This window comes from Bombus fervidus, chromosome 10 (assembly GCF_041682495.2).
Source record: "Bombus fervidus isolate BK054 chromosome 10, iyBomFerv1, whole genome shotgun sequence".
NCBI lineage: Eukaryota > Metazoa > Arthropoda > Insecta > Hymenoptera > Apidae > Bombus > Bombus fervidus.
The window spans coordinates 7,778,411-7,799,648 of NC_091526.1; the positions used below are offsets into that span (position 1 = coordinate 7,778,411).

General features: G+C 35.1%; 2 protein-coding genes across 12 annotated transcripts in view; one reads left to right on the forward strand and one right to left on the reverse strand.

The window, feature by feature from the left end:
• Window positions 1-18,819, forward strand: part of Piezo (piezo type mechanosensitive ion channel component) — a 28,846-nt gene extending 10,027 nt beyond the window's left edge. The window contains exons 4-37 of one of the 11 annotated variants that reach the window (XM_072011755.1): window positions 82-314; window positions 850-1,281; window positions 2,178-2,330; window positions 3,375-3,486; window positions 3,685-3,794; window positions 3,878-4,144; window positions 4,221-4,547; window positions 4,722-5,014; window positions 5,102-5,238; window positions 5,311-5,453; window positions 5,539-5,715; window positions 5,934-6,450; window positions 6,530-6,625; window positions 6,771-7,213; window positions 7,345-7,750; window positions 9,578-9,640; window positions 10,066-10,211; window positions 10,783-10,959; window positions 12,300-12,596; window positions 12,685-12,761; window positions 13,126-13,200; window positions 13,876-14,152; window positions 14,239-14,402; window positions 14,473-14,622; window positions 14,726-14,887; window positions 14,974-15,121; window positions 15,203-15,417; window positions 15,498-15,656; window positions 15,747-15,873; window positions 15,942-16,348; window positions 16,509-16,804; window positions 16,900-17,149; window positions 17,318-17,545; window positions 17,629-18,819. In XM_072011755.1, coding sequence (XP_071867856.1) covers window positions 82-314; window positions 850-1,281; window positions 2,178-2,330; window positions 3,375-3,486; window positions 3,685-3,794; window positions 3,878-4,144; window positions 4,221-4,547; window positions 4,722-5,014; window positions 5,102-5,238; window positions 5,311-5,453; window positions 5,539-5,715; window positions 5,934-6,450; window positions 6,530-6,625; window positions 6,771-7,213; window positions 7,345-7,750; window positions 9,578-9,640; window positions 10,066-10,211; window positions 10,783-10,959; window positions 12,300-12,596; window positions 12,685-12,761; window positions 13,126-13,200; window positions 13,876-14,152; window positions 14,239-14,402; window positions 14,473-14,622; window positions 14,726-14,887; window positions 14,974-15,121; window positions 15,203-15,417; window positions 15,498-15,656; window positions 15,747-15,873; window positions 15,942-16,348; window positions 16,509-16,804; window positions 16,900-17,149; window positions 17,318-17,545; window positions 17,629-17,743 — 7,379 coding nt within the window. In that variant the 3' untranslated portion in view covers window positions 17,744-18,819. Of the gene's footprint in view, window positions 1-81; window positions 315-849; window positions 1,282-2,177; window positions 2,331-2,907; window positions 2,956-3,374; window positions 3,487-3,684; window positions 3,795-3,877; window positions 4,145-4,220; window positions 4,548-4,721; window positions 5,015-5,101; window positions 5,239-5,310; window positions 5,454-5,538; window positions 5,716-5,933; window positions 6,451-6,529; window positions 6,626-6,770; window positions 7,214-7,344; window positions 7,751-9,577; window positions 9,641-10,065; window positions 10,212-10,782; window positions 10,960-12,299; window positions 12,597-12,684; window positions 12,762-13,125; window positions 13,201-13,875; window positions 14,153-14,238; window positions 14,403-14,472; window positions 14,623-14,725; window positions 14,888-14,973; window positions 15,122-15,202; window positions 15,418-15,497; window positions 15,657-15,746; window positions 15,874-15,941; window positions 16,349-16,508; window positions 16,805-16,899; window positions 17,150-17,317; window positions 17,546-17,628 lie in introns of all 11 variants that reach the window. The other 10 variants (XM_072011756.1, XM_072011757.1, XM_072011761.1 and 7 more) reach the window with 10 other exon arrangements.
• On the reverse strand, window positions 18,645-21,141 carry LOC139991563 (uncharacterized). The gene has a single exon (XM_072011768.1). The coding sequence runs from the start codon at window positions 20,748-20,750 to the stop codon at window positions 19,836-19,838; it is 915 nt and encodes a 304-aa protein (XP_071867869.1). The 5' UTR covers window positions 20,751-21,141; the 3' UTR covers window positions 18,645-19,835.
• Window positions 21,142-21,238: the final 97 nt, after the last annotated feature.

The following is a 21,238-nucleotide window of genomic DNA, read 5'->3' on the forward strand; positions in this document are numbered from 1 at the left end:
GATAAAGAGAAGTTTGAACTACATCTATTCGGACTTGATTATAGCTTGGATTGAGAATATCTTTTGTTAAACTATTTCTAGGCGAATCGATGGAAATGATCTTCAGGCACATAGGTTTTGTAAGACTAGATAGCGCTTCTGCCTGGGAGATCTTCTTCTGGTTGACGCCAGAATTAATCGTCTTACCCGCTAGTATAATGGTGTATCTCATATGTCGGTTTCTATCACGAAAGAACGTTACCGACGAGGAAGACAATGCATCGTTACGTCGAAACGATGAGGCTGCGAAGAAAAGCGCTGACAGCACCGTCAAGGTATTGTTCGATGAAACAAACATATTTTTCAAATAAATCAATTTCGTTCGATTTTATAATATATAATCTGTCAATATTTCGTGAATTATTAATGTACAAGGTAATCAATTAATATTAGATCAGGTAATTCGTAATCTTTTATTAAAAAATTTTCCAGAGAAATTTTATGGATATAAGTATGTACACCGGTGCATTTTAAGAAATTTCTTGTAACTTCTGCATTATGTACCTTTTCATATAGAGTACCAACAAAATTTTGGAATCACTTTTTGAATCACTTGCTAATTCTATTACTAATTCGAGATTAGAAGTGAAATTTTTTTGCCAAAGGATTTTCTAAGTTAGCACAATCCTAAACTACTTTTCCTTAATATCCTAAGGTAATAAGGTATCCATAGAACATGTAGTAATTCCAAACTTTTGACCAGCACTTTTCATTTTCACGCCTTTGATACTAATTTTACACTTGGCTTGATAATTCCATCGCTAAATTATTCAAACGGAACCTCGAGCTAATATCACTTTCCATGTTTAGATCATCAACTTCCTAGGACGAATCGGGACCTACGTAGTTCTAGCGTCATTGTGTATCACAGCAGCCTTGAAACCATCAGTTGAAGGTGGTTTCTATTTCCTCGTCTTCCTGGGAGCCGCAACTTGGTGGGCATGTAACAAAGAGCTCCGAAAAGGCTTTGCTATATTATGCAAGCTTGTGATGGTCGTGGTGATTCTTCACATCCTGGCTTTGCTGAGCTACCAGAATCAAGTGCCTCAGGAGCTAATACCCGTAAATAGCACCTGGCAACGTTATTTCGCATTGTCTCCAGTTTATCAAACGAATTGCACTGACCCGAGGGACGTTGAGTACACGACCGATGCCAATTGGTTAATTTATGGCTACTTCTTAAGGCTGTTTTGGCTTTATTACGTTCTGGCGTTGCAGTCACAGTTCCTGAGCAAAAAGCCGGTGAGTTTATTTGTTAGTGCATCCCTATTTCACTAATGAAGAACACGTACAATCGGGAATAAACACGAAAGAGATATTTGGAACATTAGAAATATAGTGGAATCTCGATTATCAGAACGCTGGTTAATGCATCTACATAGATAATTGTCTGGTAGGCGATTTGAGATACTATGGGCATGTCTTATTAATTCGATTTGTAGTAATTCAAAAAGTTAATATTTAACAGCTTCAAATTGAATATATTTTGGGACGTCGGAAAATTTTCTTTATCGATTATTAATAATAATAGATAGTAATTTTAATTGAGAAAAGGTAGTATACAGGATGAGTGGGCCAACGAAACGATCGATTATCGGAACACCGAATAATCAAAAGTTTAGTAGTCCTTTATGAGAGAGATTAGAAAAGAAAAATAGAAACTATATATAGACTGATTAATTTGGATAATCAAGATTTTACTGTACCATTAAACCAGATGTGAAATTTAGCGGAGGCTAATGAAAAATTAAACGCGAAAATTATCAAGTAATTAAACGAAAGTAGCGTTTTATCGATTGAAATTGTAATTAACTGGGTCAAGGAAATCAACTAGAAGATCCAACTGGAAATATTGTTGAATACCATGTCTTGGATACTTGGGTATCCGAAAGTGATGGACATAAAATATAATTAAGAAATTAAGCGAAACTTCACTTAAGCATGAATCATGTTAATGAAGCACGATGCGTGCAATGTGCCTGTTACTGACTCAATTAATTTTCATGCGGTTAAGGAGAACGATTAACCTCGATGTCGGCGAAATAACACGATCTAAGCTTCTACGACTGTATTTCCACTAATTCTTGATACTCACAAGTGTGTCTCTCTCTCTGTAACACACATGTCTTTCTTTGAAGAACGTTGCTTTTACTAACGAGGCGTTCCAGGCAAAGAAAGTGAAACGTTTGAGCGGAAAGCTGGAGAATCTGGACACTCCATTGTCCAGGCACGTTTCCATCAGGAGAAGAACTCCGTCTCAAAGATGGCAATCAGCGCGACGAAAGGCTCGCGTAAGGATCTCATCCTGCATGAGTCGAATGTTCTTTTCTTCTTCGATTTTTGCCTGTTTTTAGATTTTTTAATCAAATTCCACTGTACAGTTCATCATCGATTTTATTTCATATTTTACTCACATTTTATTTACATTTTATTTATATACATATATACCAGTCACACGTGTACATATATACATGTACATATACATATATGTACACATATATACACGTATACACATGTACATATATGTACTTTCCAGTGTAAGTATTATTTTGTTCTATCACTAACTTGTTATGACAAAAGAGAATGTTCGTATCATTATAAAACGTAGTATTCATGGAATGAAATTAATAATTTTTATTTCTTTTTCGTTTTTTCTCTCTTTGGTTGACGAAGGTGATGAGAATTATTTAAGGAGGAGGTATATAACTTTGTGTTAATGTATTTTTGTTAAATTGACTGCCCGTCTCTCTTCAAACAACTGCCGTGTTTTTATTTGCTGTCGCCTTCCAGATTTGCGGTTGTTCTTTAACGCTGAGCAAATTCCTTTTCCGTTTGGATGCCGCTATGTTTAGTTTGCCATTGTTTTAGAAGCCGATCATTAATTCGTCGTCCCTACCTGTCGACGAGCGCACACCCGTACGTATAATAATTAAGTTTGCACGTATGATTGTCATAGCAATTACTTTTGTTTACTTATATTATCACGATCATTCTTATTTATCTGGTCAATTTGACTTCACATACCTGCACACAATTTTTTATATTTTCCTTTTTTTGTTTTTATTCAAATAATCGGCACATTTTATGAATTCTTATTGTAGCTATTGTGGCGAAGGTAAATTTACTTCACTTATACGTAGCATGCATGTGTACGCTTGACAAACAAAATTTTACTCTACAAAGCATATATTATACATTTATTAACATAGATTATTTAATAAGTTAGAATAATAATAGAAATTAAAATTATACAAGAGATAGAGAGAACGCTGTGTAGGAACATTTAGGAGTTTTTGTAATATATAGAGAATAGTATTGTTAATTTTTACTGATAGTTGATGCGATTTGGGTCCGGGAGAACGGGACTACTGCAAGATTCGACCGGAAGTGTCATTGTCCAAGATGGTCATCAGGATGACAACATTCAGATGCAAAGTCTCAGTGAAGGTTTGTTTAATGCATGATGTTTTTATGCATTTGTAGAAGATTCAGATATATATTATGATTTCAAATTGTGTTATATATATTATACGTTAATAATAAAATATAACGGATAAATATAAGAATATAAATTTGTATAAATATCCGTTGTCTGTTAATAATGTATAAAGATCAAAGCACATTAATTAACTAAACGCTTCTTAGCTACTCCAGACGAGCAATCCGGGATCATCGAACATATCATTATGGCTGTATATTCCATCTTCCAATTGATAATCAATTCATCCTATCTTGCTACGAATATCATAATGATGGTAAGACTCAATAAACCAACGAATTTGATCAAATTTCTTTTTCTAAAATTTCAATCATTTCATACGATTCTTTTAATATTTAGACTTGGAGTATAATGTACCACAGTTGGACGACGTTTGCGCTGTTATTATGGGCCTTGATTCTCTGGATGGTGCCTAATAAACGCGCTTCCATGATGAAATGCTCGCCGTTTATCGTTATCTATGCAATGCTTTTGCTTCTAGTTCAATACATTTATAGCATGGATCTGACAGAAGAAGAGCTGCCAACGAAGATAAACGGGATAAGTGTGTCGGAGATTGGTTTCAGCAAATCTGAACAACTTAGCCGATGGCATTTAGTCGTCAAAGTAAAAATAATTTGTTCACTTACAAACTAACGTAAGATATATTTTACTATCCATAACATTTTTTACTACTTTACAGTGTCTGTTCATATCTATGTTCTGGATAACTATGAGACAATATACCGCTGAAAGAACCAGACAAAGACGTTCTTCAGCGTTGAGAGACATGGTAGCGCCGTTACATGTCTCTGTTTCGACAGCTACTACGGCGATGAATCACGAAGCGCCGGAAATCAAAAGCAAATTCATGAAAGATGTTGGCATACTTTTGAAAAAATTATTAACCAAATTTTGGATCGCTGTAGTGGCTATTATGCTATTCATCTCTGGAATCACCGGCGAACGTATGACCGTCTTCAGGATCATTTATATGTCCCTGTTCTTAGTTTTAATCATCACTTTCCAGGTACTCAAATCTTTTCAGTAAAACTTTATTAATGAAATTTCTTGTGCCTATACTCAGTTCAATATAATTTTATTAATTAAATTTTTTGTAAAACCTTATCGATATAATTTCTTGTCGTATTTCTCAAATGACTTTTAAAAATATAATGATTTTATAATTCTTTTTATGTTATAGATATCATGGACAGTATGGAGGAAGATGATGTACTCATTCTGGATTACAGTCATTGGTTACTCCGTAATCATGCTGATTCTCGTGTACACTTACCAATTTCATAATTTCCCAGAATATTGGAACTACCTCCATATTGACGAGGACTTGCAAAAGGACATTGGTTTAGAAATATACGAGACCAAGGATCTCTTTGTTAGATTACTCACGCCAACGTTCTTCGTAATTATCACTGTCCTCCAGATTCATTATTTCCATAAAGATTTCTTGGAAGTGACCGATATCGATAAATTCGGGTTAGCATATAACTAATATAATATGTAGTACATAGTATAATAATATAAGTATAACAATTGGGAGAAATAAATAATTAAAAATTATAGAACTGAGGAGAGCCCTCGAGTCGAACGATCGAGTCTTGGCCATTCACCGATTTTAACCATGCCACCATCTTCACCGGGAGAAGTTTTCCTTGTTGAAGAAGAGAAAGAACGTATATACTCCTTAAGGCAGTTAAAAGGTATGATACCATTATACTGATTTTGCGAATTTTCGAATCAAAATTAATCTAACAGATATATTTCATTTTCAGAAATGTCTAAACTGGAGCGGCTACAGTTATTTCATAAAATAATACAGCAATTCTTACATTTTTATAATTACACTTGGCTCTTCTTTGAAATTCACATGCAAAAGATCATTTTCATTTCTGTGATGATTTTCTGTGTCAACGATGTGAGTTTAAATGAATTAATTAAAGTAATTAATGTAATTAAGAACTGGTGTTCAATTTGTCATTTACCTAAATAATAAATTTCAGGTCTGTGCTATTAATTTCGTATTCGTCTTGATACTAGTTATCATGATCAATTCTCGAAGAAATGTTCAAATATGTACTGCCAACACGATCGCCGCGATAATTGCCATTCTGATGGTCGTGAAGATGCTATATCAAATCCAGTATATCGATCACAATAACTGGAATATTAATTGCACGGTAAATATAAATATACAATCAATCAAAGAACTATTCGATCGCCTGAGTATTTCATATTCACATAAAAAATAATTATTTTTTATTCAGTGTATAATAAAATATTAATTGCTATTGATTACAATTTTGATAATTGAATAATTAAAAAATTAATATCTTTGTCATCACATGTTTTAATTGATACGATTTTTCAAATAAATCTTCTCATTTGCTATTTGCAGAAATTTCCAGCTGAAAATCAAACTCAGTATGGCAGCAATAACACAATGTATAATATCGCAGAGTGGTTTGGAATAAAAAAAGGAGAGCCAGGACACTTGGCAGAATTATTGAAGGGTTATATAGGAATCTTAGTGGTGACTACTCTCAGAAAAATCATCAGAATTCGACAGTGTTTCTATAGAAAAGCACATAGCGAACCTTTGGACACTCCTCAAGTTATGTTCCCTTCTATCACCAGAGAAGACGCTGACAAAGGAGTACCACAGTGCTTGAAATTCCTTTTCAATTATGGATTCTATAAGTTTGGCGTTGAATTCTGTTTGATAGGAATAGTGGCACTCATTGGAACCAGATTGGATTTCTATTCTGTCCTTTATAGCATTTGGCTTTTACTATTCTTCTCTCTAAGAAGAAAATCAATATCCAGAATTTGGCCTTTCTTCAAGTTCTTTGGTATAATTTTACTACCTATTCAGTATTCTTTTGTCGTGGCTCCACCGTCTTGGTTTTGTATAGGTTGGTTAAATATTTATGGTATTAATATTTGAAGTAATTTACAAATAGAGAATAATTTTTTATTTTTCTTAACTTTCAGAGTATCCATGGAGTGAATCCAAAACTTTGAGGGGTTTGCAAGAGTGGATGTATTTACCTGATCCTGACTTTCCACCAAACGCTAGAAAATTAATGTGTAAGACTCATAATAAAACATTACGTATAAGTATTAAGATTCATATTTTTGTCAGCACAAAGAAATAGAACCTAAGCAGAAATTTATTTCAGATATAAAATTAATACAAAATATCAAACTTTGATCTTTTTTCATTTTAATTCAGGTGATTTTATTCTGCTAATGATGGTCGTCAGACAAAGTCTCGTCTTCAAAATCGAAGAAAGAAGCACAGCGACTAACAGAGAATTTCCAGCTGGTCATAATTATTCCGTCTACGAAAACATGGAGAAACCAAATTTCGTCAATCCTGTGAAGGATTACGTGTCACATATCCACTGTTGGTTAGACATAATTAAACGAGGCGTATTAATAAGTCTCATGTGGGTTACTTTGTCTATCATGTTCCTGGCTGGAACAGAAAGGACCAATCTCTTCTCGTTGGGTTATTTAATTGGTGCATTCGTGTTCCTCTGGCAAGGAAGTGATTTTTACTTGAGACCAGTGAAAACCATTTTGAAATGGTGGAATCTTCTAATCGGTTACAATGTGGTCGTCATATTTTCCAAGGCTTTGCTTCAGGGTGTAGGATGCGTACTGATAGAACAGGTAATTTGAAACATTTAGCACTAAAATCACCGACCTGACGTGTAAAATATATAATACTAGAAGAAAATAAAGCTTTTGTCTTACTTATTAACATCAATCATAACTCTAACGAATAAAATATTGAATTTTAGCTGCAAGTGTTAGCATGTCCACTGATTCAGCTATTCGGTATAACTTGTCTAAGAAAATTCCGAAGTTCAGTGAGCGACATAGTTCTGGAAAAATTGGATTGCGAGGTGCCACAAGAAGACATCGGCATGGTCTGGGATGGTCTATGCTTTGGTTTCCTGTTACTCCAGAAACGACTGTTCAAGAGTTATTACTTCTTCCATATAGTAGATGAAACGAAAGCTATGAGCATCCTAGCGTCTAGAGGGGCGGAGTTATTAGAAGAACTGCACCAGAAGCGCATCGAAGTTCAAGAAAACGTTGAGAAGAACGTGCTGCAGAAGTTGAAGTTTAAAATGGATAAAATCAAAGCTAACCAAAGAAAAATACAAGGACCTAGTTACAGGGAGCCACAGATACATGCAGTTGGTAAGAATTATTTCAACGTTTGAAGTATAAAATGGTCAGGTTGACAGGACGGAACGACGTCGTCGATAAATAATTTCCCAATGTCAGACAAACTTTCTATTCCTCATCCTCACCTTTCTGTTCCTAAATCCTCAATATTATACTTTCATATACCTTTACCTGGTAACCTGAACCTAAATCTCAACTCTAGGTTTCTTTGTTCCCTACTAACAGCAACCTGTGATTCTTCCATCTTACCAATCCGCATGTATCCTATAAAATTAACGAAAAGTAGCTAAAAACTAGACCACAATGTCTAGTTCTTCCATCCTTCCAACATATGTCGTGTACCCCACAATATTTAGTAGGAAATAGCATAAATCTAAATCTCAACGTAGAATTCTACCACCTTACCGATCTATGCAGGTGCATACCATAATATTTAACAAGAAACAGTCTAAATCTAAACTTCAACGAAGGCTTCTTCTACTCTACCAACCTACGTGTACTCTACAGTAATTAACAAATAATAGCTTAAACTTAAACCTCAACGTAGGTAAACTTAGAGACTATTCGCAGGCTAACGTCTCTATATTTGATTCTCTATATTTGATGCACGCGAAAAAGAAGGGGCAGCGCCTCTGGCAAGGTCTTCCAGCGTAAGCTCGTGCGGTCACACCCCTCCTCAGGGTTATCAGACACCGATCGACGAAGACGAGGATGAGCCAGCCCCGTTGACACCGCGAGCTGCGTCTCTCTTGCAGGCGCCTACACCAAATTCCGCTGTGATGACAGTGAGCCTCGAGGGTTACCTCGAACCGACCCGTATTTCCTTCGGTTCTCCACCAAGTAGCGAGTTGAATCCACGTGGTCCATCGCCCGACGAGACGTTTCCAGTGTTCTCGCCACCGCCATACGACAGAGGACCACGGGATCGATCGTTGACCTCGTCGATCCGACATCGTCGACAGTCCAGCTTCATCGGACCACCATGGATGAATGGATTACAAACACCAAGACAGTCCATCGTCTCGAGCACATCTCGCTCCCCGCTATCTCATCACACATGTAACGACACAACGGGAACAAGATCACCGTCGTCGATCTGCTACGATGTCCTGTACATATGCTTCCGCGACAGCACCTCTAGATCATCTATGAAGCACCGATCTTTCTTTCGTTTCGTTACTATTGATGGTTCTAGAGGATTTTTAGGGTATCTTCCGGTTTGAGTCTTTTGATTTTTATGCCGAGTATCGTCGTGTCCAAATGTAAAAATTTGAATGACCGAAGTTTTGTTGGTTTCTCAGTAGATCTTGTTTCGGTATTGATTTTTTAAATGTGTAGATATTTGATTGATGTCGTCGTCGGGACATTTTCATTTCCGTTCCTTTTGTTGTTTTAAGAGAACTTTCTTTGATCTTCGTTAGATGTCGTCTTATATTTGGATCTGATTGAATGTACATAGTTAAACATACTATATTCGTATAAATAATATCGATGATTAGATCGTTTCGTATATGTTCCTTCGGCATCACTCCTGCTTTGACATATTCGAACATCACGTTCTCCTCATTCATCACGTTCTTCTCATTCATCACTTTCGTAATTAATTTGACCTCTCTTATAGGGAGATGTATTAATTCAAATCCAAAAATCCATTTAATTTCTTGACAGATCGTTCTGCATCCTGTTGATCCTGCTGACCAAGGACTCCAGAACTCGAGCGTAATCGACATGTAATATACATGTATATTGTTGTAAAATAGATCTCTAGCCTGTGCCGACGACTTTCTCATCGTTTTCAGTTTTTTATCTATACCTTTTTGTGTCTTTTCTTTGTATTAGATACTCTCTATCCAGGAACACGGCCGTTGTACAGAGTTCGCGCCCCAAAGACCAACAGAGAGGGTAAATGAAAATTACCTTTTATTTTTTTTTTTCTCTCTTTTCGCAGCTTATTTAGGCTTTGTCCTACCAACTGACGTGTCCACATCCTGACTAACTATCCTTCTGCTTTTACAGAACCTCTTGCTGTACATATACGTAATTTGTTTCTGTGTATCACACGAAATTCTAATATGTATAGCGAACCAAAGATGGTGGCGGATGCATTTGTGCGTGTCCTGTGTGATTGTACTAATACTTTTTCTAACTTTAATAGATGTTATACTGTTTTCTAAAATGTTAGTCTGAGCCTCGTATAGTAACATCGTCCGAAAGCACAACTCTTAAGTTGAGTGAAATATCGTGCATGGCTTCAGCACAGTATAGTGTAAGTGACAATGGTTGGTTCTTCTATCAGTGTTTAAGAAAAATTCGTTTTGTTTGATCAGCTGTCAGATCAGGCGACTACTACATGTTCGACGACCTGGACGACGACGACGTGACCGATCTGATCCCGGACACTGAATCCGAAAAACAAGAAGCGGAGAAACGTCACGAAGCTGAAAAACGCGGCAGAAGAATGACCATTTCCGAGGTATGTTAGCTGCTTTCTAAATTGCGAATGAAAATTTTGAACGATACGTTTTGGAGGGTTACGAATCTCTGGTTTGTCTGCTATGAACTTTCGATTTGAAGCAAAAGTTTGACTAATCGAAGAACGCTTGATCCACTGAGAAATTCCGCGAAACGATCCAGCATATTTTTATCATCGAAAAGGCCGATTCAGTTTTTAATTTCACATCATGGTTTTCGATTTGATTTCGTGCTTCAGTTAACTTTGTTAACCCAGTCATAGTTCGGTTAACTGAGTTAACTTTCAATCGAATTCACAGTTCGTTCCTCAACGAATCTATCAGATGGATCATGGGATCATGGCCAAAGGTTGACTTGATCTCCGTGTGTGCGTAAAGTCCTCGCATTATTCTATCGATCTACCACTGGCCCAAACCCCCTTTTGCAATGATCACCCAACCATTTTTCACGATTGTTCTCTAATCCTTGGCCCGTCGAGGAGTCATCAGACAGCAGACAACAAGTACAGCGCAAACAAAAGGCAATTGGTAACGCATGGAAAGAAATGATTCAAAAGTGTGGTCCCCTTGCAGCTGATGAACACGCTGATTAAGACAGACATTGAGATCGCGACACACGTCGCCATGTACGGAGGGACTGAAAAGGACGCGCTGAGACTACGTCGTCGGAGTGAGCCTTTAACAAGGAAGAAATCATCTATGTCGTATCTCAGTGCACGTTCCGAGACCGACACTGCAGTGGCCACCGATGTGAGACCCACTTAAAAGGCTGCATGTCACTGCTACAGGCTCTCTTTTTCTCTTACCTGCCCACCATTTTTTCCTCCTTCATTCTTATTGTTTATTTTTCTTTTGTTTCTTTTTTTTTTTTTTGTCCTTTTCAAATTCTATATATATACGCTCTCTTCAATCTTAACGTCATTTTAGTCTTTCTATCTAATTCTTCTCCTAGTTTTCTTTCTTTCTTTCCTGTAATATCATTGTACTCTAATAAATTGTCGATTACCAGTGTCATCTTTGATATTACCTGCAAATAATTCTCAGCTTTCGTTGTACCTTTTATTATATTTTTATATCGTTTACTTCTGTTTTCGTTTTCCTCTTATCCTTTTGTTTCTCATTATATTTATTCATTAATTTCTTTGTTACATCGGATTTATACACATTCGTATCACCTATTAAAGTGTGTTGGAAATTTATTAATAGCCAACTGCGCAAAACTCACACTTTTAACAATTTTTAACAAGTACATACACTAAACAGAGTCACACATAGACACACACAGCAAACCACGAATGATAGTGGTACTAATGAATTTTACAACATTTATACATATATTCGCTAGTTATTACAGTGCTTCGACGTTAATTCTTCATTTCTTTTCGCATCTTACAGCTTTGTAATAAAAGAAAAAAAGAAACACATGTGACGGAAGCGGTGACGTTCCACTCACGTCGATTCACCTTCTTTTTCTTTTGTTTTTTATGTCATTCCTTTTAAATGTTGTAGTCGCAGGAGGCTCCTCGTCGTTGGTACATATCTGCCGCTCGATACTTAGCTTAATTTGTTTTCATTATGTTTACAGCGTAGCACCGTAATCTCACGCTTTTAATATCATAACAATAATTTTTGATATCGATTAATTACATACGCAGAATTTGATTCAGACAAAACGCCACCAACGATCCATTAAATTTTTTTTATCTAGAATAGTCCATTAATTAATTTAATAAAAATTATTTATTATAATTTCAAACGGTTTACTTAAAGCTCATCATAATACCATAAATATTTCAATTTCATTAAACTTCATGACATTGTAGAATTTACATGGAAAAATAAATAATGACAAACCTCCGTTTTATAAATATCATGTGAAAAAACAGAATTCGAAAATGTAATTTGACTAAAAGAATTGCAAATGAAATGTTAATACAACGTTGGCCCTTAGAGCGTCAAACACAGTTACTAAATAATTGCAGCTGTCGATAAACTTATGGTGTAATTGTCTTCAAATTCCACGTACCAGAAACTGCCAGAAATAATGAAGCAAACTAATAACACAAACGATAATTTGTTATTTAAATTAGGGCGCTGACAAAACAAGTCTCGCGTCGGCGGACACTGAAACCGGTGAAAAAGATGCGGCCGCGGCAGAACGTGATAAAACACCAGTGCCAACAGACGACGAATATGGAGAAGATAAACCAGATGAAAAGGAGGAGACACGGGAGGATGAGCAAAAAGTATCAATTGCTACGTACTTCAAATTCGTTATAGTGATGATTAATAGCACCCTGACGTCGATGACCAAATACTTGAACAGATTTTCGCGTGACTATAGATACATTCGCAAGGTTTTAACGAAAGAAAAAAAAGTATTAAAGGTACGTGATGCAACGAGTAAAAAATTTGCAACAGAAATCGCATCGATAATGTTGGAGATTCTTTTTCTTGGCATCGTTTAATTTATAGACAAAACCAGATTTCCGGATGGGAATGCGATTGGGAATCACTCAAATATGGCAGCCAATTCCCCTGATGAAACAAGGGTAAGATTTTCACCATAGATAAGATTGTAACTAAGGAAACGTTCTTACCTCTTTGGCTTCCTACATTATTTGCTCGTAAACGCTTAACTGTACAGATACAGTATCGTAGAATAACCAGAACCGTGATTTTGAAAAGATTGAGAATGACTTTAAAGATTTAGTTCGTTTTAGATAGTAAATCCTTTAGTGGTATCCCACGTCGACACTTTAGAGCTTTAGTAGTATTATGCTTATCCCAAGTACTTGCTTCTCCTTCTTAGAATTATTCAAAGTCCTTTCGAAAAGAAGCAGTCTATATTTGCCCTTGCTATTAGGCCAATCCTTATAGTAGAAGCTAGAGTAGTAAATGTGCTCGCTCTGACAGATCGACTAATGGAAATGCCGAGGAATCTTGCGATGCTGGCGAGGGATCTAACCAACCACGACCGCAGGAAGAAAGGTAAGATTCTGTAGAAAATGCTTATTTTTTATAGACATTGCCTAAAGTATATCTTCATTAAATAAAATACAATGCAATTTAATTCAATTGCATTAAATTAAATATTTTGTATTTCCCTTGGAAATAGAGGCTTCTGTCAGTTTAAATCAAATTAAATTGAAATTCCCGAATCTCCTATCCGCATTTATATTAATATAAAGAAATAATGTAAAGTAAACGTAGACAGAGAGGAGTGTTATTTTTGCTAGGAAAAGCAGCTCGTTGATGGTCCCTCATATCCGAATTTTGGCACCGAGTTTGGAGCGAGGATTGGACATATCCTCCTCCAGGTATCGAGACTACTTTTGTAAAATCGATAAATGTTCTTTCACTTCGTTGTTAAACGCACCTTCTGCACGTTGATCTTTGCAAGCAGCATGTACATTATAATTTCTTCTGCTCCCTTTAAAAATTATTCTGTAGACATGAATATCGTAATTGTATAAATATTTACATTTACAGAAAAAGATGTACCTATCAACTTTCGTTCAGTTCTATTTTACAGGTGTTCGAGCTTTCGGTGTGCTTTTCGTATCAATGTTTTGCAGAAGAAAAAAAAACTTCCTTCTGCGTATTTATGTTAGATCATATGGTGGTATTTCTTAATGCTATTAATGAAAACTGTTATTTATACAGCTCACTATTCTCCGAAATCTCACCTGTCCAACACGATGACGAAGGTGGTACACTGTCTAAAGCCGATCAACCACCGATAATACAATTATTGGCCTCTATTTGGTTTGGAATCCTGGCACATTCGTGTTTACTTTGTTACTTCATGGTGTTCCTTCATCAAATTAAAAATGCATCCGTCCTTTCCACGCCTTTGCCTCTCATGGTGTTTTGCTGGGGTTCGTTAACCATTCCACGACCCTCGAAAACATTTTGGATAACGTTGATCGCGTACACCGAGGTAAAATATAAAATTCTTCGGACAGATTAATAATTTTTTCAGAAAAACAAAAAATTTCTTAGCTGATTAAAGGTAAATTTATTTAGGCAATTGTGATAGTAAAATGCATTTTCCAATTGGAAGTATTGCCCTGGAATCGAGATGCTGCACCGAATAATCCTCTATTTACTCCTAGAATTATGGGGGTTGAACGCAAACATAATTATGCTTTGTGGGATCTGTTGTTGCTTCTCATGGTGTTCTTCCATAGGTAAATCGAAGAATAAATTTCATAAGAATATTTTTCCATCGTAAAAATTAAACAAAAATCCTATTTTTAGATTTATGCTGAAATCATTAGGACAATGGACGTCTCCGTCCCTAAAACCAAGAAAAATTATTCCTTCCACTTTAACTGTAGTTCCAGCCAAGCCTCCACCGCCAGAAAATAGAGGTCAAGGAGAATCTGTATCGCTACAAGAAGAAGAAAAGTACGTCAATTTCTTAATTTTCATTGATTTATACGTTTCTAATATTATTGTATAATATATAATTAATATATAATTGCTAATATTAATATTTTATTATTTACAGCGGTAGTACCGTAAGAACACCTAAAGGAGCAACTCTGAACCTTCGCGCAGCAGGGGAGGGTGAAAATGCGCAAACCACAAATGAATATGAAAAATTAGTGGCCGTTCAAGGAGAAGAAATCAGTCCCACGAACGAAGAGTTCAATAAAGCCATGAGTATGACGTAAGCGTGTATATGTATTTATTTTAATACGATGTTATATGAATTAGTCTCTTAAAATTGATTTAACCACAATGATTTGTTTCCAGCGTAAATAAATACAAAGAACCAATGAAAGATTTCTTCCAAAAAATTCTTAGTCCAGTTAGCAAAGAAAAGACGAACGTATATGCATATATGTTCCTGTGTGATTTCTTTAATTTCTTGCTACTCATTTTTGGATTTTCTGCATTTGGGGTAAGCATCCTTATATTTTCTTACAAGTAATATCGTGTACCTTTAAGATAATTTCTAACAATAATTTTTGTCAATTTTTAGACACAACAAGGTGACGGTGGTGTTACAGCCTATTTACAAGAAAATCGAGTTCCGATGCCATTCTTACTGATGTTACTGCTACAGTTTGCATTGATAGTTATCGATAGAGCCTTGTTCTTAAAGAAATCAATCGTAGGCAAACTAATTTTCCATTACTTTCTTATATTTGGCGTTCACATTTGGATGTTCTTCATATTGCCAAGTGTTACCGAACGGTAATGATGGATTTTTTCATCATAGAGAAATTTCAATTCGAATATTTAACGTCTTCTTAAATTGCCAAATATAATCACAGACAATTCAATGAGAGGCTTCCACCGCAAATTTGGTACATGGTCAAGTGCTTCTACCTCTTGTTAGCGGCTTATCAATTAAGACAAGGCTATCCGACACGAATACTTGGCAATTTCCTCTGCAAGAAATACAGCATTGTCAACTATGTCTTATTCAAAGTGTTAGAATATATTCTATCTATCGAACTTAAAACTAATATAATAAGTAAAATATTAATATTATTAATAATTGATGTATAAATTTTCCGCAGATTCATGTTAGTCCCATTCTTATTCGAATTAAGGGCAGTAATGGACTGGATCTGGACGGACACTTCCATGACGATAATGGATTGGTTCAAAATGGAAGATATTTTCGCCAATATTTATCAAATCAAGGTATATCGCTCTACATATTTTGCAAAGTTTGTATATAAATTATTAATAAGTGTGTGTGTGAATTGTAGTGTATGCGAGGCGTAGAAACGGATTTCCCTCAGCCACGAGGTGTAAAGAAGCAACAAATGAGCAAGTACTTAGTCGGTGGTGGTGCTCTCTTCTTCATGATTGGATTAATATGGTTCCCCTTGCTCTTATTCGCACTTGGTGGCACAGTTGGTGTTTCTAATCTACCCTACGATGTTTCAATGAAAATTAGAATTGGTCCTTATGAACCAATATACTCTATGTCGGCGCAAAGTAGCTCTATCATCGAATATGACGAAACTGATTTCATGAGATTTTCGAATTTGTACGCGAGAGATAGACCTGCGGTCACATTCTTGGAGAACTATATACATTCTGACGTCGCTGCCGTGAGATTGAGTGGGTTCTCTCGAAAATTATGGAGTATATCTCCGCCAGACTTAGATAGGTACGGTTAAAGTTATTTTAATCCTACTACGTTCCTGAATTCATATCAATTCCAATTTTTATATTACTAAAAAGTTTTCTGAGTTTGAAAAGCATATAAAAGAATCATTTTTTGATATACACGTTGGCATCTGTAACTTTATATAATTATTTTATGACAGACTGATAACAGAACTAGAAGATAATAGCACAACCGTGGTCATCCACGTAGAATGGACAGTGTCTCGAAAAACGGACGCGAAAGATGCCAGTGGGATAACGACACAAGTGAGAGATATAAAATTGCCACCGTATGAAAACAATGAATTTAATCCTGTGAGAAGAACGTTAGCTAATATGCTCTCTAGCAATGACTCAACCGTACATAATGGTACTATCACATTGCAATATGCGTTTCCCAAGTTTTTGAAAGTGACTGGTCGAACCACTGACGTCGTTCCACAATTAATGCGAATGCGTAAGTATCATATGATAAAGAAAGATATCTATGGAACGAAGATAGAACGTAATGTCAGTGAACTTATGTGTGAAATTAATCTCCATAATCTGCAGCGAAATGGCTTGATGACAGTGTAGAGGAAGAGGATGAGAATCATCTGTACAGGGATGTTAGTCTTCATTTATCTACCGACGCAGATTGTTGCGCTCGTCAGAAATGGTGGATCGTTAAAGAAGTTTGCAATGATTCTTTATACGATCAGCTATTAAGGAGAGTGCCCCTAAATGACTGCAAGTACATCATGATGTTCTTGTTCAATGATAAAACGTTCCCGGAGGGGTTGAGCTTTATTAGTGGATTTGGGTACGTTTTTGAAATTATCTAATGCTATCATTATGCTAGGTCTACACTGTTATTCGTGAGATTCAGTGTGGATACAATACTAATTCCCTTCACAAACAGTTCTAGTCAGTGTGAATTTGTTCTTTTCTTTATTTATTAGAATTTATTTTTTCTCGTATATGTCTACAGAATCTTAGGTTTGTACACTACCGCGGTGATAGTCATAAGTCAAATGATGAGGAAGATAGTTAGTGACATGGCGCCAAAGATTATGTTCGATGACTTACCCTACGTCGATAGAATACTAAGATTATGCTTAGATATTTATTTGGTCCGTGAAAGTGGAGAGTTGTGTCTCGAGGAAGACTTGTTCGCCAAATTAATATTCCTCTACAGATCACCGGAGACGTTGATCAGGTTGCTGTTGCATTACATCACTATCATAAGTATCATATTAGATTTAAAGAACCTAGCTTAACAACCAAATCGCATTTTTTCAGATGGACAAGGCCACCCGAAGAAGGGGAGAGAACTGACAATGAAGATCAAGATGATGTAGATGAGGATGTTGTGGCGCCAAGAGGGGAATCTCGAGATGTTTCTCGCAGAGAATAAATTTTATCAAACGTTTCTGAGGATGAACTCCAAACCTAAACAATATTAGTGAGAATATTGTGAAATTTTCAAAACGGCTAGAATTAATGACAAAACTAGACTAGAGTTAACTTTTGTTGGATCAAAAACTAAGATTTTATTAATTATGCGAAACGGAATTTGTTAAAGAAAGGATTTTTTCGAAAAACATTACCGATAATCTTGCGTAACGGAGACAATAGTTGACGCACTTATCAAGACGTGACATAAAGAATGTGAATGGTTAAAAAAATTAAAGAAACTCAGGAATTTAGTACAGTTATGTTTGTTGTTAAGAAACTGATTAACGAAGAGATCGTTCCTATCTTTGAATATTATAAAGATGTACATATGTATACGGAAATAACGCAAAGCGAAAGAGAAAATGGTATTAATCATAATAGGGAAAGTTAACAAGAAGACCTGAGAAATTTAAAGAAGTCCGAGGATAGATTATGCGGTAGAATTATTTATTTCTTAATCGTGTTTTTAAGTAAGGTTTTACTAATTTTTATTTGAATATTTATCGATAAAGAACTCGCTTGATCATAGTCGAAGGTATGAAGGATGATCGTGAGATGTTGTCAGTAACATGATTTTGAGATAAGTGCTTTATAGAATTAAGCGTCTAAAGATAAATTTGTTGTACCATATGCGATACATATGCTTTTATCTCTAATTTATTAGAATTTATGCATAAATCGAAATAGCCGCATTTAAAATTGCATTTTCATAGGTAAGAATGTAAACCCCTTATTCTTAAAAAATTAATATCTTCAAAACTGCCGATAGCAAGATCTTTCGTTCCTTTTTATACGTTTTTCTAATCGTCCATTCATTCAGGTATTACCGAATAAAATTATGTGGTGATTTTGCCAAAACCTCGAGCGCGTTTTATACATTACACATATTTAACCGAAGATCTTGACTCCATAATAATTATCATTGCTTGTAAATATGCATTGTACAACAAGCATCCTTATTGAAACATTGTATCATGTCGCCTTAATATGCCTTTTAAGAGAATCTTCGAATATATGTAAATTGTTTCAAACGAATATGCTATGATTTTATTTCTTGAATTTCTACTCTAAAAATTAAGAAATCACACAAATTCAATTATAAAGTAGTTTATTAGGCATTTTCTTACAGACAAAGACCTATCATATTTTTTTATTTTTTTATTTTTCTTTTTTATTTCAATAAATATATCAACTTCAAATCAACGCGGAATAAAATACATACATATTACGACGCGTATGCAATAAATGAGGCTCAGACTATTTAAACTAGATAACATACTGTTAGCTTTAAACTTTGTTACGAATTAAAAAAATATTAGTAAAAACATTAGAAAATATGTGGTCTCGTATTTTCAACACACGTGTCATCGCTTTCCACACGCAACAATATGGAAAACATCGCACGCGCGTTGGCGTGCGTGTAGCTAAAACATTTGCAGAATCTTATACTCTGATAATTAACAGCCATTGGTATTAAGAGGAAAATTGTAAAGTATTTATAAAAATAACTACGGAATTTCCACCTACTTTCATCACACGTAAATATAATCATTATATCAACTATGATCATTTTACGAAATATACACAATAGTACAATTTTATTTAATATTCTAGTTTACATTATAAAAGTGTCTGATCGAGCAGACACGCTTATCTATAAGGAAAACGTGAGAAAAATTGTGGGAAAATCCATCAACTTTATTGCATGATATCTTTCCTTAGATAAGTTAAATAAACTGACAAGGAGATTGGGCTGAAAGAGAAAACTATAAAAGAATACAGAGATTGTTATGAATCATCATCTATAATCAACGATTACCGGCATCATCAATCGTATATGCACGTTTGTTATTGAACTTGTGGAATACCATCTTTAAAGCTTGGTATGTTTTATATTTTTTACTCTCGCTTATTTTTCAAAATTAATCACTTTATATTTTCATGTAGTGTAACAACAGCTGGTAATCATCAAAGTTCAACAGCATCATGGAATGAATACCTCATTATCAACATATTCTAAGTACTTAGTATTAGAATACTGTACACTTTTGCTATTGTTTACATAATTCCTTGCATTTTAATTTGAGTGCAATATTTTCCTGTTTCAGAAATTCAAATTCCTTTAATTTCTTCTGCAGCTCCTCGTTTCTTCTTTGTAAAATAACAATATCCTCTTGCAATCTTTCATTCTGTTCAATTAGGCTTTTTACTCTGTTGGAATCTTTACTAGGATGCATTTCATTGATTATGTCATCTGTTTGGCACAGTAGGTGTTTAATAAGATTTGCTTGAGAATTAAAATGCAGCTCTTGCATCGCTCTCAAAATCTTTGTGCTCTCCTGTTTTGTGGATATACTCACAATGTCCTTAATAGCATTAAGCAATGCAACAGGATCGGTTTCTTTGGATTCTACTTTTCTGAGATCATAGGCTTTTGTTTTGTCTTTTGCAATTTCTACCTGGGAAGTTCCATCTTTTGAGGAATCAGATGGTCTGTTATTTTCCTTAACAGATACATCTGGAGCCTGAGTATTTTCCTTATAACTTCCTGAACGTCGCGTTTTATCCTTCATAATCACTTTGCTTTCAGAAATTTTTGCTCTTGACTCTTTAATCTTTACTTTAGTATCATCTTTAACTACTTGTTCCTTTCCATCGCTTTTCACCTTATTTTCAATCGGTTTCAACTTACTTTCAACAGGCTTCTCTTTCCTTTCAGATATTCTTACTTTCATTTGTTGTTTCCTTGTGTCTTGATCAGGCAACTTTTTTAAATCTTTCGTATTTGGTTCCCTAGTACTACATTGCTTTGCAATATGTACATTTTCTCCTTTGCCTTGCAGTGTATGCTGCAAAGGAGATGATGTTGCATTCCTTGTTGTTACATGCCGATCTACTGGATAAGCATTTACAGTTTTAACATCAGTAGACAATAATTCTAAGTCTTCTAGGAAAGAATCATTCATACTTCTGTAGTTTCTTTTACTTCAACAACAAATAAAATAATACTTTTGTGTATATATAAATATAACAGTGTTAGGAACTTTTATAGATTAATCCTTCAAATTCATTAATTATAAAAAACTTTTCTTGGAGTTCCAAATCATAGCAAGCGTGAGAAAATATCACGAAATGTATCACAAAAGGTCGAAGACTTCGATATGATTTTGCACCATTTAATTGGAAGAAGCGTACAAGTTTATTTACAATGACACCATTATTTGTAACATGTTGTATTCAGACTTAAAAATAGTAACAGTTCTATATTAACCTTCAATCGTATTGCAGAACACAAAGGCAATTCAAATTAACGTGTATTGGTACAGTCAGCTGATACATTAATATTCTCAAACGCCATCTACATGAATGTTAACAGTTTTAAGTAGTTCGAATTATATGCTTAGTGCAGATAGTAGTCATTTCATTATTTCTTATTCAATTTTGGATAATAGTT